Here is a 17,429-nt window from a genome sequence, read left to right as displayed (position 1 = left end):
TTAATTTTTAAGTATTTTTGATCTTCACTACTTTCCTGTTCTCTGAAAAGTTAAACACCTTAGATTTACATCTTCATTTAGTCACAAAACAAATTCTTCTTGATGATCAGTTAGTAACTGAATAAGCTTTAAAGCTTTTAATTGGAATTCATTGGTCCAAGTAGAGCTCACAAATAGTAGGAGACTCAAAAAGTCTACCTAGACTGTTACCTGTGGCTGATAGAAAGGAAATTAAATTTCCCTCTACTGCCCTTCCTGGGGCTTCTGTCAGCAGTACAAGCCAGGAGTGTAAGAGCTGATTAAGTGCTATGCTGCTGTAGTCTTTAGGTGTGGAATGAGACTTGTTTCATCTGACTTTGAATCTTCAAAAATAATAAATGATTGGTAGTGTTATATTTTTAAGTTACATCTGCAATAGCAAGAGCTCTACTTCAAATCTGTCTCTTTGCTGCATAAGAGGATATTGCCAAGAGACATACAAAATGGAAATTATAAATGTGAAGGGGAATATCTGCCTTAGCAGTGATTCCCAGATTATGGTCTATGCAGCCAAGTTAGTATCTTTTGGTCAATGGGTCCCAGTCCTGCTGCTGGAGGACAGGTGGCATACCTGTGCTGCTCTTTTCCTCTGAAGAAAAGGAGCCTCAGGGGAGACCTTGCCACTCTACAACTACCTGACAGGAGAGTGTAGCAAGGTGGGTGTCAGTCTCTTTTGCCAAGTAACAAGCAATAGTATGAGAGGAGACTGCCTCAAGTTCTGCCAGGGGAGGTTTAGATTGGATATTAGGAAAAATGTTTTCAATGAAAGGATTGTCGAGCACTGGAACAGGCTGCCCAGGGAAGTGGTTGAGTCCCCATCCCTGGAGGTGTTTAAAAGCCGTGTAGATGTGGTGCTTAGGGACATGGTTTAGGTAGACTGGTAGTGCAGAGTTAACAGTTGGACTCGATGATCTTAAAGGTCTCTTCCAATCTAAACAATACTATGAAATACAGTTTGTACTGTTTGTGCCCCAGATTGTCATATTGGTGTCAGTTAGTTTTGTCGTCAAAAGGACAGTGTCCTCATGGTTTTGTTTGGAGCTGTATCTAACCACTGTGGCACTGGGTGCCACACTGCAAAATCTAATTGTACAGATATATAATACTCTCTCCTTTCCTTCCATGTACGCATAGCTGATCATGTTTGGTCATCTGGTCAAGTACAGTTTGTATCATCTGTACCCCCAAAACAGTTTCAGCACTAGTTGTGGCTGGATGGGAGGATGCCATCGCAGTTTTACATGGTGCAAAGGCTACTGCATTTGAACACAGAATATGCAGGGAACAACTTGACACGTGATTCACTGGCAACAGGGAGGAAAGACAAGTCCCTACAAAAAGGTAATGTACAACTCTGCTGTTTTAATTGGCACGGTGTGTGCATTTACCGAACAAGAGAACACAGACAAAACACCACAGCCCCAAGCCTGTTCCTCTGATCAAATGTTTATACAGTTACAGCTCAAACATGAACTATGTTTTAATAGTATTGCTTAAAAGACCCAGCCATAGGTAGAATGTCTTTCTGTGGTTCTTGTTCGTTTGTTATTTTTCGTAAATATTAAATGTTCCTCCTGGTAAAAACAAATGGTCTTTGCTTCTCCCTTAGCCTGGAGTGAGTATCTTCTCATGTTTTAAAGATCATCTTGCTATAGTGTCTCAGAGCTGCAGATCTTGGCATAAACTAGAGTAGCTTTCAGGGTGCTTGCATTGATTCAGTTGTTCAAGTCCTCTCTTAGCTCTGTAGCCTGCTTTGGTACACTAGGATACTGCTCTGAAAATACTTGTATGCTCAGCTGGCTTGTGCTGCTGAGAGCTGGCTGTTGGCTGGGATTTCTGTCCTACTTAGATGATGGCCCTGGAAGTGTGGGAAACCTCTCACTAGTCATTCTTCATGGCTTTTGAGCTGTGCGAGAGCACTTTCCTCTTTCTCCAAGCATGGTTTTTATTTTGGCCAATTGCAGACAAACTTTTGCTTGTAAAATCTCTTTGCTGTATTAGCCCCGGTGGAAATAAAGTGCTGGGAACTTTCTCTCAAGTGCTTAGAATGAGCCATTGATGTGTTCTGGCAGATTTCAGTGGCTCCCTTGTAATTACTGCAAACAGCGAAGTTCTTTCTGATACAGGTATGTCAGTAACTGTGAACAGTTGTTCCGAACTGTCTGTGCCTGTGGCTGAGGAGTGAAGGCATTGGGTTTGTGCTGCACCAGCAGCCGTGGGAGCTTGTCCTCCCTCTGCAGCTGGGCAGCGCGGGGTGGCTGTGGCCCTGGAGAAGGCTCATGGTGCGGGAGGTGCCACAGCGCCTGTCAGTGTTGTGGCCTGGCACACAGGCTGGTGGTGGCAATGGTCTCCAAAGTGGAGTGGAAAAAATGCAGGGGTGATGAGTGGTTTGGTTTCTGAGTAAAACTGACAGGCATATTCCTGGGATTGCTTTAAAAGGTACAAGAAAGCGAGAAACTTCTTAAAATTATGAAGTCCCTGGATATGTGTATCTCACCGACATTCAGGTGAAAACTGCATGTCTTGTGTTTATGGTTCTTACTGAAAAAAAAGAAAAGAATTATGGCATATGAAATTTCAGTTTACATTCCATGGAAAAAGCTCAGGGGAAAGTTTTTAGTACTTAGGAAGTTACCTTTGAAATAGCATCGTTCACTCAAGAGGGGAGAATTGATTTGGCTCCCATAGCTGATAAAAGAATAAAAATTGTCTGTGTGATACGGCTGCAATGCTTGTCCCTGCTGAGCTGGCATTGGTGTGGCCCAGGGAGCTTGCTTTTGTCAGCCTGGGGAGAGGGAAGTAGCAGTTGGTCTTCCAAGAAAGTTGGTGCTAAAAGACAGACAGTGCTCAGGAGTACAAAGAGGATCAAAATGCAGTCGTTTGTTTGTTTATTTGTTTTTTAAAATTTAGTAATTATTTTTGTATGGAAGGAAAAAAGAGAATATATCTCTGATAGGAGCAGGGAAAGAATACAGTGCAGACAAAAAGCACCTGACTGAAAGGGATCAGCAGCCATTTCATGGTCAGTAATACCGAAGGGGTGATTTCATTCTGTATCTAAGGTTACTCTCCTAAATCACTCAACTATTTAAAAACAATTCTTGTTTTTTGGAACTGCTGGTAGGGAGTGATTACAGCAGGGATGTTGCAGGATACAGGTTGCTGTAATTCAGTGTGGGAATATGAAGGGAAGAGGTGGTATAGGAATCTCCTTAACGTCAATGGCTTGGAAATCTCTGAAAACCTCAGCAGTCTCTGTTGCTGAACACAGTAAAATTTGTGCCTGATGCTTCAATCTGTCATGAATCCTAAACTTGTATTAGCTTCAGCAGGAGTTTAGAGCACTCAGATCCTTTACAAAACGGAGCGTCCAACTACTGAGTTAAAAGCCTGCTTAAAACTGTTATAACTTATTTATATGTGATCCTCTGTGAAGTATCCCAGTATAAAAACAAGCAAGTTTTGAAAATATTAACTGTGCTTCCCGTTTCTTTTCAGAGATCTCTTGTAATTTTAAAAAAGTGTGAAGTATATTGTGTTTGCAGACTTTTTCAGTAAAATGGGGACAGCACATGAGAGAGTACTCTGAAATAAAGATGTCTGAGAAGGAGAAGACAAGAAATCAAGGTACCGCACATGCTTGCAGCAGTGTTATTTCACTGAACATGTACTAGTGCTTCTGGGTAGTTTGCTGTCTGTCCTGGCTTTGCAGCCGCTGGTATTTTATTCCTTCCTCCTCTAAAAATGTTCTGTTATATGCAGTTACCCCTGGCAGATGTTCCAATGTAAGGACAGAATCCTTACCACTCTTCTAATACCTGAAGTAAAAAAGTATTTCTAGTTGTGCATGCTGGAAACTGCTGCTGTTTGGAAGACGTCACCTGTTCATGTCTAGATCTTTGAATGTTGAGGAGGAGGTAGGAAATACAAATAGGATGAAAGATGTCGGGGGGGGGGGGGGGGGGAGGGGGAAAGAGTTTGGAAGTTCGGGTGGGCTTTTTTCCGAAACTGAATATTCAGGTTAATGTCTTGATAAAACTATGTGTTTAATACTTCCCAAATGAAAGGCCTGTGTTTTACAGTGTTAAAAATCAGAAAGCCAGTAGACAAAGTAATAAACTTAGAGTCTTGTTTTTGGGAAAAACTTCTGCCATTTCTTGGTTGGATGAGATAAATGAATGGCATTGTGCTGTGGTACCACACTTCAGCGAAGTTATGCTGTTACACTGCTCTGTGTGAGGCAAGATGGGATTTTAGTTGATACGCTGTGAATTCCCATAAGGTCCCCAAAGATCTATGAGCAGGGTCAGATTCTAGGTGCTTGCATCTTACTAACCTCACTGGGGGCTTTGATACCATAGTCTTTTTGTGAGTCTAGGATGCAGGATTTTCATTCACTCTTCTTGGAAGATTCCAGCTTGGGACAAAGATCCATCTAGTTTATTGACACTCTCCCTTTTCTACACCAGAGCTACTCTTGGACGAGCCAGAAAAGGTTAGATTTGATTGGTGGATGTGGTTATTTAACTACAACTAGTTTGAGAAACAGGCCAGTTTGGTATAGTTCTCTTCAAACTCGCTATGGCTTTAGTGAGCAGTCTGTTGAAGCGACGGTGGCATGTATTTTTGCCAGTGGTAAGGTTTTTAAAGCTAGCGCCAGTGTTTTCAAAGTGAATAGGCAACAACCTGGCTCGACTGTGAAATCCGGCTTTGAAGCCAGTTTTTATAGGCGATTCAGTGGAAATGGAAACACGAAGGGATCGTGAGGATCAAGATGGGTGGGTGGGTGGGTGGGTGGGGATGGGGTGTCTTGGTGAGTAACTTTGGGTGAACCTACAGCCTGTGCAGCCTTCCCAGCCGCAGGTACCGCTGCACCCGACTTGCCAGGGCGCGTAATTCTTTATAGTCTGATGTAGAATTAGGAAATCAGCGTTTTCGGGTGGGACAGCCTTCGGGCGGGAAGTGGCGAGCTCGGCGCGCGGGTGTCGCTTGCCAACGTGCGTCTGTTCCGCGCCGGCTGGTGCCAGCCCTCCCCGGAGGGCAGAGGGGGCAGCACTGCCTGCTCGTGTCAGGGAACTGCCGGCCGGCCCGCCCCGTGGGGCTCCCGCCTGTGTCCCCCCCCGCCCCCGGGGGGCTCCCGCCTGTGCCGCCCCGCCCGTCCGGCCACGTGGCCGCCGCGCCCCCCCCGCATTCCAGACATTGTTCCCGGCCCCGCCCCCGCCGCGGAGGCCCCGCCCCGCCCCCGCGCTTCGCTTAAAGGAGCCGCGCCGGCGCGGCCGCCCGCTGGCCGTGCCCTCCCCGGCCTGCCCCCTCAGCGCCCGTCCCTGCCCAGGGCAGGCGGCGGCCGGGCAGCGCGCCTCAGCGCGGCGCCGCCATGGCGCTGGACGTGGAGGCGGCTGGCGCTCCCCTGAGCTCTTTCCTGAGGGACTTCCCGGCGCCGCTGGGCCCGGCGGAGCCGCTGCCGTGGAGCTCCGCGGGCAGCGGCGCCCTGAGCAAGGCCGAGGTGCCGGGCGCGCTGGCCGAGCGGGCGAGGAGCCTCCTGGGCGGCAGGTGAGCGGCGGGCGGGCGGGCGCCCCTCAGGGCCGGCGCCGCGCTGACAGGCGGCGGGCGCGGGGCCGGAGCAGGTGCAGGCGGCGGGCGGCGCCTCCTGAGGCGCCTTCCCAGGCCCGGGGGCCGCTCGGGGCCGGCCGCGGGCACCGCTCAGCCTCTCGTGGGGGGTTCTGCCCCCCCGCCCCCCTCTTAACTGTTCTTGTGCGTATGCTCCTGAAAGCGGGGCTTCTAGCAGCGTGCTCCTGCCACAGGCCTGCCCGGGTCGGTGCCTCTGTAGTAACTCAGAGACGTTTCTCTCCCACTCTGGGTGCAGGAGAGATTACATTTCTCTCCGCAGTTAGTGTGACAGGGCCATCCATTCCTGTGGTACAGGGCCAACAGCTGGAGCTCAGCTCCTACGGGCACCTGCGCGACACGCCTGCAGGCCTGCGGCGGGAGGGGGCTCGGTGGGCTGCAGGGCTGCCAGGCCTGGGCAATGGGCCCACCGCACGGGCCTTCGGCTTCCCAGCCCTCTTGGGTTGTCTCGGCAAGTAGGACACGCTGGCATGGGCTTCTCAAGTAGATGTTTCCTCAAAACTTCCAAAAGCATGCTTGCACCGCCACTGGGAAACGCAGCACTTCTCTCAGCAATGTTTCTGTCAGTCCCTGATTTCAGGAGAGACGTCTTACTGCCTTCATCCTGACCAGTTTAGACTTCAACACCGCTAAGAATTTGCATGCAGCATGCTTCTTTCAGCAAGTTAGTCTCCACCAAAGAACAAGTTGTCTTGCTCTAACCTCTTATCTCCTGGTAACCTCTTCTGTCTTCGTGGCTGCTTCCTGAAGCACTTTAGCGGTAGGGCCTGCACATTCCAGGTCTTACAGAGTTCCTACCGTGGCCTGCTTAGGTAACGTGTTTGTTAAAGAGTGGGAACAGGGGTTATGGATGGCCTGAAAGAATCTAAGTGGGGAGCTGACTTTGTGCCAAGGGTAACTAGTGAAGACAAGGAGTTAAGGGAGGCCAGTTCTCTTTAGGTATATGCTGAATGTTACCTGATTACTAGCGGAATTTGATAGAAAACAGGGTTTGAATTATATGTCTCTCTACCATCTGGTGCATTTATGAACACTGGATAGGTATTTTTTTTATTGTTGAGTAGGTATATTGTTGTTGAAAGTGTACAGGTGATTTTTAGGCATGCAAATTGCCTTTAAAAAATGAAGTTACTTCTCTTCTTTATATTACAGAGGTGCTCCTGGACATATCCTTCAGGTAGATGGTGTGCCTAAACCTGAAGTTGAGAAATGCATACAAAAAAAAAAAGTTTTTTAGGCTGCAGTTGAAAAAGACCCAGATGATCATTGCATTACTTAGTCCTGTTTTAACTAAATTGCTCTTGAACAAAACATAGCTGTTGCATTCCTGAATGAGATTGCAAATTCATTGTATGCACTGAATCTTAGAACTCTGTGGAGCCGGAGTGGTTCTGGATGAGCACTTTAAAGAACACAGCAATGCCAGTCTTGAAAAATACTTACCATATGGTAACCCATTTGCTGCGTGGGGCAGGCTAATGTTTTCTAAAATACTTCTGAGAGGACGGTAGGAAGCTGTACGAGATATGGGGTATAGGTTCTTAAAACTGTAGTGATTTTTTTATAACAGCATTTCAGAGTTAACATATCTGCTAACATTCTGTTGTTCTCTAGTGGACATATTAACAGGTGGAAGCAGCAGAAGAGGGTTGCTTTTAGAGTGCTTTCATCTCACCTGTCACTTCTGGTGTTTACACAGAAAGGAGCCTGCCCTGTCAGAAGCTGCATTTTTCACATACCTGCCCTGCAGCCAGATCTGATTAGACAGCATGCTTTGTGCAGCTTCTTAAGTTGCAAGCTGGAGGAAAAGAAAAAAAGAAAGAAAAAAATCCAGGACAGATTCCTAAAGAAAGTAAAGCAGAATACAAGTGCAGTAATCTATTTATCTTTCTTTTCACAAAATGTACTTGGAAAACAGAAGTATGTAAGGAAAATGTTTTTACAAATTCTTGTGGCTGCCGACAGGCAAAACAGTGAAGCAACCCTGTGTGTGATGCCGTGTGCTTGGGTGCAGTGTATCGTGCCTAAAGTGTCAAATGTAGGGATCCCAGCAAATTTACAGCTCAGTTTTGGACTCCTATGATGCAAAGAAACCTCATTTTGCAATTTGAAAAAGGCTGCAGTTTCCTGTTGGGTGGGCTAACTTCTTGCATGTGGAGGAAAAGACCAGTAGAGCCCAAGACAAGGATCTAGTATTTTGAAAGTGGAGGCCGCCTTCTTGTAATCCGTGTAATTAAGGACCAAACCTGAAGTCTCTGATTGTGTGAGAAATCGCCAAACATTACGCTTTCTTTCCACGTTCACTGCTGCAGATCAACTCAAAATGCAGTTTCAAAGGTTAAATAAACTTCTTAATTGATCAGAATCCCCTAGATCCTTGCTAAAATAGATGGGGAATGTAAGGAAATAGGAGAAGGAAGGATGCTAAACGTTTTAAGGAAAAACAAGGGGAGGGAGATGAAGCTTAGAAGACATTTAAGTTTGTGTAAATGTTGTTAAAGATGCAGAAGTGATGCCAGATTAGGAAGCGAGTTCACGAGAGGTCACTGTAGCTTAGATCCAGTGATGTGCTGTTGCAGGCTATCACAGTAGCATCCCTAACACACAGATGGCAGCTCAGTGGAAAATACACACGTTCAAATATCACAGTGTCAATATAACTCGGTTTAACACCATGAAGATGTTATTGGATGTACCTTGCTGGCAGGTGGCATTCATGATTGTTCTGTATTTCCTCAGTTTGAAACTCTTCTGACACTCCGGCATCATAGAATGTATTGTACGTGATGATTAGTAGTGATGAAGGATTTCTCTGTAGATCAAGGAAGTGTTAGGAATTGTATTTGGCACACAGTTCTGCTGTTCTGCTTCTTATTTCTGCATTGTCAGATACTTCATTTACACTTGCACAGATGTGTGGGTCATGCCTTGAAGGACCCAAGCCAATAAAGGTCCAGCAATATCCTTGGCTCATGAGATGACATATGGTGATGTTTAGCATGTTCTTCCAGTTGTTTGGAGGCATAAACCTTTGTGTCTCTGCAAGGCAAAACAATCTTCCTCCACCACCAATCAGGATTTTCACTGAGAAGAGAATGGGGTAAGGAATAACATTTGTTAGGTCCAACAAGGAGTTTCTGAATGCTGTTGCTTCTCTAAGGCTACACACATCTCTTACGTGGAAGCAGTTGGATATCTCAGGCTAACCCCCTTGAATGTCTTTACTAATCTGAAATGAACTATTTCAATGGACTCTGGCAAATGCAGCTAAGCCAAACACTAGCTAAAACAGCCAACCACTTTTGCTTCCTGGCAGGACTTGCACTTAAATCACTAATCTGGTGAAGCTTTGCACAGGTTCCTTCTTTGAATAATTCATTCAAATCAATGGAACTGCCTGCCTTGTATGGAGCTAAATACATATGTAAAATTATGAAGAATTTAGACAGGCTTAAATAATCTTGTTTTGCAGAATTTGAATTAATACATGGTTTTTGGTAAGAGCTATGTGTTCTGACAGTCTGTGGAAATGGATGAATGTGAATGTAGAGTCCATTAGTTACTTCCAAAACTTTAGAAATTAATGTGAAATTTTACTAAGTTGCTCTGAAACAGAACATGAGATTAAATCAGACCCCCAAATACAAAAAAGCTTCTGTCAAGGGAAAGGAGAAAGAAACTTTATATGACCATCTTGTGACATAGCTAAAGAACAATGTGAAATTCCAGCAGCCTTCCTGTTTGAGGAGACTTTACTACAGTAACAGTTGAGAGACTTCAGCTTCCTGTTCTGCCCCCTCCCAAACGATTCACTGTGTTTCATCTCTCAGTTGCCTCAGCATCCTGTTTTGTGTCTTTGTGTTTTACACTGTAATGCTTACACCCAGGGTGTGGCCCTGGTATCTCTATTTTCAGCATTTCACTGCTCTTAGAATAGTTAATTCAGCAGTTCTGATATTTTGATGGTTTTATGTGATATAAGCCTGAAAGGGGGGGGGGGGGGCTGTTGCCTCTGGTTTACCCAGTCTCCTCTTAAAACTCCCTTTAGTCTGTTCCTCTGTGAAAACTAGTAATACCCTATTTACCGTGACCTCTGCTTTTAATAAATCCCCTAAAATTTACTTCCTTGCTCCTAATTTGTACCATTTACTGTATGTTATTATAATGCACTATACTTCTCGTTCCTAGGAATGTATTTACAGTATCGGTGATCCATCTACTTCAGACAAGAAAGTCAATTTCACGTGTCATTGCCTGCAAACAAACTTTCTAGTTTTCATGGGACCAGTTGTGTTTGCAAAAGCAAGCATGGGATTAGCAGAAACAGCCTACTCTTTCAGGAACATGAGTGTTCTCGCTGGTTTATGATTAATAAAGTTAGAATTGGAAGTCTGGATAAAGTTAATGCACAGGAAGAATGTGGCACTTCTGCTGTTTACTAGTTAACAAACTGGCTCTGGTAATTTTGGGTAGCGGTTAAAACTAGCTTATTTTCTGTTGTGTGTGGTTTGTTTGCTGCTGCTTCTGAAGATGTTGGGAGGACAGTAAAATGGCTTGAAAGAAATGCTGTGTAGCTTGCGTCAGTTCTGACCTGCCTCCAATAGTATATAGAGGTTGGAGAAACTGTTAATTTTGTGATCAGTAAATTTTTAGAATACATTTCTTAATTTAAAACTCTCGGGGAGTTTTCCCTGTTACAAGATACCCTCAGTAGTAATTTTGGGAAAGAATCATTTTGCCTTTAAAAAGAAAGTGTATGTATGGGGACACCTGCAATATAAGAGAAAAGAAACTTGATGAAATGCTGAAAAAAAGATCAAATCTTAATGATGAGGAAACTTTTAGGGCTTGCCTGTGGGTGTTTAAGTCAGTTTCTTTGGTTTTGCTTGGAAAACTGAAGTTGTCTTTCCTTAGGACTTCAGTATTTTGCTCTTACAATCTGTGTGAAACATCCTTTCTATTGCTGTTCAGATTGGGCACCAAGATAAGAAATACTCTATTTTGAAATAACAGATTTAGAGCTTAATTGAAAAGTAGCTTTTGTCAAATTAAGCCTCTCATGTTCTACTGTGTGGTTTTTCTTCCTGCTGAGAATGAAATGCAAGTAGCAGGTGACTCTCCATTGCACATTTTCTGTAAAACTGTTCAATGATGACTGAAGGGCCTAAACAGATGGATTCTGCATTCTAAAGCTGCTTCTTCTAATAGTTGCAGAAATAAAACTGAAAAAAACCTGCTTCATGTGAAGATGGAAACATAAAAGATTGAAATTATGTGTCTGGCATTGTTTATATATTTGTTTTGATAACATCTTGTTCATCTACTGAAAAGACCTGATGTCATTAACACAGGAAACAGCTTTCTATGTGTTGTAGGATGTCAGATGTTCTCTCCTCAGCAGATACATATTTGTACTTTTCTGGTCACCGTCACCCTGGGAACTCTGGGTGCTGCTGTAATAAATACTAATGCTTAGAGCCACTTGAGTGGAAACATTCTGTCGTTGATTATAAGAATAAAAAGGGGGGAGGGAAATAAAACTAGCAGATTGGGGAGAAAATACTGAATACAAGCAGCTTTTGTTTATGAGGGAGCTTGTGACCTGCTATTATTTTGGCAGTATGAGAGGATCTTTCACTTACTAGAGAACTGCTAGCATTTGCAGATCTGCACTAAAAACACTTTGCTGATATAGCTGTAATGTGCTAGAAATGCACACTGAGTCCACAGTGACAAACTTTGCTTTACTGGCAAAGCTGTGCTGTATGTGATCTGGTGTTGCAGAGCCCGTGTAGCAAGCAAATAAGTGCACAAATACCTCTTCCCTCAGGTGTGCAAGCTTGTGCTAGAAGCTATTGCTAGGAGGTAGAGCACCTCTTCACTCAACAACATGCGTGTGTGTACACACACTCTGAAAGGAAAAGAGTATCGTACAGTGGTGCTTGCCTGCAATACCACTGCTGCCTTGTTGCCATGACTTTGGTAATGATACCTAGAAAGAACATCATGTAACCTCCCCCTGCCCCCTCCAGTATGAATGGTGACAAGTGATCAACTACATGACCAATACAATTAGTAATCTCTTGTGCTTCTCTTTGTATAAAGGTTTCCTGACAGTAGTGTGGGAACTTGTGGCTGGGGGTTGTGAATTATTTTCCTTCCAAAAAAAAGTAAAAAATTCAGAAGGCTTTGCATAAACACTGGGTGTTTGATATGGCCTAGTGAGGCTTTGTACCACTCTCTGCCAGGTCACACAGAGCTTGCTTCTCTCTGCTCAAAGTGCTGAAGAGCAGCTGTTCAGAGTCTGCCATCTGCTGCGCTGCTCTGCTTTCTCAAAGCTGCTGTAAGCTGTGGGCATAGAGCACAACGGAAAGTCTGTCATCTATTTTCAAGCCTTTGAAAAAAGTGTAGTCATAGTTGAGGCTGTGGATGAGATGTGGTGGCCTGACCTTTGATGCTCTGGATGCTTCCCCCTTGCCCTGCAAAGCTGTTTACTAGAGACTTCTGAATAAACCCTCTTAAATTTGAGAGGAAGAAGAGGTGGGGGCATCTTTGAACTTGGGACTTGTTTGCAACACTCACTGCAAGGGTACTGAGGATCTTTTAACCCAAATAAAACCAAATATGTGATCTTACTAGGGTTTCTGCTTCCTGAAGGAAGATGCGTATATTCTGTCTTTTCTTTCTGAGGGCTGATACGTAAGGGGTTAATAACAGTCTTACGATTGATCTGGCATACATGAATATACTGTGGCTGTGGTGGCATGACAGCTTGTCTTTTAAAGTGAAATAAAATAGAGAACTAAACTGAAAAGAAACAAGATAAACAAGAAGAGAAGTAAGTTCTGTTCTGTAACTCATGCCAAATCTAAAGTATGCAAAATAGCGTAATTGCTTTCTACTTCCGTGTGTAACTTTATTTTGGCCCACAGGTACGTGTACCAACAGAAGCTTTGCATAGCTCCTTTCAACAACACTGCATGTGTCCAGTAGTCCAGAATCTTTCGAGGAGGATGACATATACATTTGTGTTCTTTATTAGCATAAGTATTGGTTTACTCTTCAACTTACCACTTTTATCTATACTCAAGTTTTAAAAATGAGGCTTGAATTTTACCATAAGTGGCTGGAGGTTATGAACTCCGTGCTGCAGGCACTGGCGATCTGACTTTAGCTGGCGGTGAAGCTACAATGCCTCATCTGCACTGTTACAACATGCATTAATTCTTTTTTAATATTTTTTTGTTGTGGTCAAAACACACCCTTTTTGTTAGCAAAGAAATAGCCTGTAGCAAAGAAATTCTTAAGGACTACTACTAGCGTGTGTATGCTGAGGCTAGTAATTAGTGTTGTGTGTGTCATAGAAATGGGGCTGACATGATTCTCTTAAGAAAAGGTAACATGTTTTCCACATAGCATGCCCCACCAGCTTCTGTCTTCTTCCCAACACAGTTGTTTTTCCACTTAGGAAGCAGCTACAGTATTTCTTACGATTCATGAAGATTAAATTATGCTTGGTTCAGCCTGTCAGCAGGGTGTCTTGGGCTTCTTTTGAAAGTAAGATTTTAACAATAAGTGACATTCTTCTTTGCTTACAGAAGAGGTTTGAAGTCTGTTATGGTAACTGCAGTGGGCTTCTACTTTTACACTGGTTGCCATAGGTACTGTGCCTGCTTCCAAATACTCTTGAGCCAAGTGAGACCTTGTAGCTCTCAACTAAAGCAGCAGTCCTTACTCTTCTTTAATTGTATATTTTGTTAACTCTTGAAATCTTTGATTTAGAGGATGATACTAGAACCAGTAAACGTTGAAACTGAATGGAACATGCCATTGCTGTGGAGCTCTGTTTACGTGAGCTTGAGAAGAAAACCAGGTTTACCAGTACGGTAGTACTAGCATTAAGATTTCATTAAGCTATCAACAAATATGTTCTGTTCAGAACCAAGGTAAATGGGTAGTGTCATTTTTTAGGCTTTTATTTTATCGTTTGTCAGTGTGTCGGAATCAACTGTTCAATGTTGTTGGTGGCTGCGTAACAAATAAAATCCTAATAAACAACAATTTTCTTTGTATAGATTTGCAAAACCGTGGAGGGGGAGGAAATGCATAGGAAGTAAAGCTGAATGAAGTGTATCGTCACTGAGGAATCTGAATTTCCTTTTTAGGAACTGGGTGGCAACTGGAAAAAGTTGAAGGATGTGACATAATGACTTGTAAACCTTTTCTTTGTTACAGGCATCCTGTAAGCAGAGGTTTATACAGGACTTGTGAATTACAGCACTTTGTATACTGCCTTTTGTTTAAGCTTCTCTGTGTGGACCCAGCTCAGCAAGTCAGGGCTGTGGAAAGCAGAAGTCTGCAACGTTTAAAATCAAAGTATTAAGCCCTTTTCTGATGCTGAGCTGGAAACCCAGACAAGATTTGCATTTTTCCTCCAGCATAGCAGAGAGATTCTGAAGATGACTGAAGCTGTGGCCCTCACTGTGCATTTAAATGCATAGCTGTTTCATTTAATATTTTTTTGTCTCTGTTCTTGGAGCTGAAACCTGATTTAACTAAAGCTTCTGACTTTCAGCAGCATGCAGCTACACATCTGACATTGTGTGGCTTACATCTTCATATTCCTTTCTTTTTCACCTATACAAACAAAAACAGGAAGTAGGACTTTGTGTGGGGGTTTGCCAGATCAGTTTTGGATGTATTTCTTACTTGACTTTTTAAAAGGTTGTCTGTTAGTGTCAGAGTGGTTGTAAGCAGGCATTGTTACTTGTATCTTGGGTAGGAAAGGAACTGACTCCCTTAAACATATTAGCCTTAAAAAAGAAATAAAAAGCCAGTTTCTGGCTTCCCTTGATGTGATATGACTGCAGCTAGCACTGAAAGGACTGCAAACATGTTGCCATCTATTTGAAGTACCAAAATGACTCATTAAAGTAGGCCATCACTGTACCGAATGCGTAGCATAAACCACGGTTCTGTTAGCAGCCTGCTGACTAACACAATGCTTTCTGTTTGCTGCCACAGGAGGTACTCATACATGGCTGTGAGGCTGTGACAAGGCCTCTCTTTCAGAAGCACAATGGCAAAATGCATTTCAGCTTGTTGTCACTGGGATCTAAAACCTCATGGTCTTCCCCTTCCCACTCTTCTGTACGCGCAAAACCAGTCATCTCTGTTGAACATCTGCAGAGACTGGTTGCTTCCACCATTTCTTACTCTGTAGCTAGTTTTATGTGGGACTTTCTAAATGTTTCCTGGCAAAACAAAGTCTTGTCTTTGACTTGCTGCAGGTGCCTTAATGTGTTGTTTGCTTTGGTTGTATAATTTGAAGCTTTGTGGGTGTCAAACACACCATGAACGGCAGATAAAATGCTTTTTATGGACATCCACGCTTATTCTTCATTGTGCTTATAGACAATGTCTGGAATGCGCGTTATTGTACTTTAATTGTTAGTGCCTGCCATGGGAATATAGTGAATAAAAAGAGTTATTTTCTAGTAGCCCCATTTTAAAGTTGGATTGGGCTTATTTGTTTATAGATTCAAAAGCATTATAACAAGTATGAGCTTCCTGTAAAGCACATAACTTGCATAAAGCATTAAGTAAAAAGGGGAGGGTGTGTAGATTGTGTATCATTATTGTCTTCTAGATGCTTCAGCTGAATCATAAGCCTTGGAGTCTTTTCTTATCCTAGTCCCCAGTGCCAACTCTTTGCACCTTCTTCCTGGGTGATTTCTTTGGGGAACTTCTAGTCAGGAGAAACTGAGTGTGAAGGGGCTGTGGGTTAGTACTGAGCATGACTGCTCTTGTGGAGGGAAGGGAATTGGAGTCTTAAGTAACCTTTTTGGAGATTTGCATGTACCACAAGGCAGAGATCCTGATACTGTCTGTGGTGAGACAGTAGACTGCAAGCAAGAAATGTTGTGTAGTGAGTAGAGCCAAAATGTTTGTATTCAGAGGCTAGAACTGAAGGTAGCAGTTCCCATCCAAGAGCTCAAGAGAAGAAGGTACCATCTGTGACTGGAGCGTAAGGCAGCAGTTTGAAAACATGATTCATACGCATCTTCCTCTTTGCATTCTTGAGAAAGCAGTTGTCTAACTGAAGATCTTACTAAAGATCTGTGAATAAATATTGAACATATGGTTTCCTCTACTAGTTTACTAATGAAGTTGGAATTACTGATTGTGTGTAATGCTTTCTAATTCCGAGGTCACCAGCCATAAACAGTGAAGTTGTAGCTCAATTTAAACTAATGCAGTCTGTTTTGCTTTCCCTTCCTTTTCTTACCAGCAGAGGTGTTTCACCACTTCTTGCAGCATCATTGATCCATGCTGCGGTTGACGAAGTTCTCCAAACAGACTTGACTGAATTTAAGCAGCAAAGTGTGGAAACAGAGGGAGAAGGAGATGAGGAAAGGTTCACCTGTAAGTATACTTTCCTTCTGTGGTTTTCCCAGAGGATGTCTCTTGGAAGACTTCAGTGTTTTGAAATGTTTCCCAGAATATTTGGTTAGGCTGTCTGGCAAGCAGCAGTGAACAGAACTTTACTTGCTCCTGCTGCGTATCTGTGGGATGAAAGGTAGCTACGCTAGTTTTGTGGGCAAGATGCAAACATGGTATCTGGAGCCCCGGACTGGTTGTGTGGGTTGGCTTTCTGGAAAGGGAAGAGAGTTTCTCTTCCCAAAAAGAATTAATGATTGTGTCCACTGTGCTTCCTGAACTGCGCTGATTCAGAAGTTTTCTTTTCCTTGTTGGATAATTTCATTCAGATTGAACTGCTTCAGTTCTTACCTTAAGTTGATAACCTCTTATATTTTTGAAGTGTGCCCTTTTCTCTTTGGTGGATTGACCTTAGCTAATGACTCCTACGTTTTGACACTGGCATCATCACGGTTGCTGTTGTGCAGCCATGCTGACACCTTAAATTCATCTGTATAATCCATCTTGCTTTTGTCTGTCCTTGGGAACCAGATTTTGGGACCTGTGGCCCCCTCCACAGCCTGAACATTGTGAAACTCCGGATTTTTCTCTTGGCAAGTTTCTCAGTAGTCTCTGTCATTATCGATTACTTCTCTTCCCACCTTCCTCTATAAAGATGGGATGCTGAGGGATGAAAAACGTGATGCCTGAGTCTCCTGCCTGATGCCTGCATTCTCTCCTATCCGCGTGAACTGGAGTGAGAACAGACCTTGGTGACTGAGTATAGGGTTTGTGCCTCGTCTAACAGATGGTCCTACGGCATTTACATGCTGAAGTGTTTAAGATTAGACTTCACCAAGCCTTCAGTCCCAGTGCCAAGGATTTAAATGCAGCAGGATGCAGGCGGAGTGGGAGATAAAAATGGAGCACAGATGTCTTAGGCAAACTAGTGTGTCCATAAGGGGAAATACTCGCCCTTCCATTTCCCTGTAATGACTTGAAAGGTGGTTCAGCGTGCCCAGAGGATATGTCTCCAAGCAGAGCTCTGGCAACAGCCAGGATACCACACTTCCCAGACACCTATTTCAGTATTCACCTGCAAGTCTGAAACGGCAGGAGGGGGAACACATGTGATGCAGTTCTGCTGCACCCTGAATATTCCATCCCTTGCCTTAATGCTTGTGGCCTTCATCTGGCCGGAGAGATTCAGCAAGCTTCCAGCGCATTGCATGGGAAGAGCTGGCATCGCATCAGTTTGGCTGGGGGCTGAACGACGGGCCGAGCCCCCGTTCAGCTCCTGCGGCGCGGGGAGGGCAAGCTGTGGGCAGGGGGCAGCGGCACGGCCT

General features: G+C 43.8%; 1 protein-coding gene across 4 annotated transcripts in view; it reads left to right on the top strand.

Moving 5' to 3' along the window:
- The first annotated feature begins 126 nt into the window (after positions 1-126).
- PPM1F (protein phosphatase, Mg2+/Mn2+ dependent 1F) overlaps positions 127-17,429 on the top strand; it is a 50,743-nt gene continuing 33,440 nt past the window's right edge. For 2 of the 4 annotated variants that reach the window (XM_080373981.1, XM_080373980.1), the window contains exons 1-2: positions 127-5,589; positions 15,959-16,089. In XM_080373981.1, the coding sequence (XP_080230107.1) occupies positions 5,414-5,589; positions 15,959-16,089 (307 nt within the window). In that variant the 5' untranslated portion in view covers positions 127-5,413. The remainder of the gene's footprint in view (positions 5,590-15,958; positions 16,090-17,429) is intronic. The other 2 variants (XM_080373979.1, XM_080373978.1) reach the window with 2 other exon arrangements.

This window comes from Falco punctatus (assembly GCF_963210335.1).
Source record: "Falco punctatus genome assembly, chromosome: 1".
NCBI classification, from domain to species: domain Eukaryota; kingdom Metazoa; phylum Chordata; class Aves; order Falconiformes; family Falconidae; genus Falco; species Falco punctatus.
The sequence above is the reverse complement of the archived record's forward strand: the minus strand, read 5'-3'. Positions and strand labels throughout refer to the sequence as shown.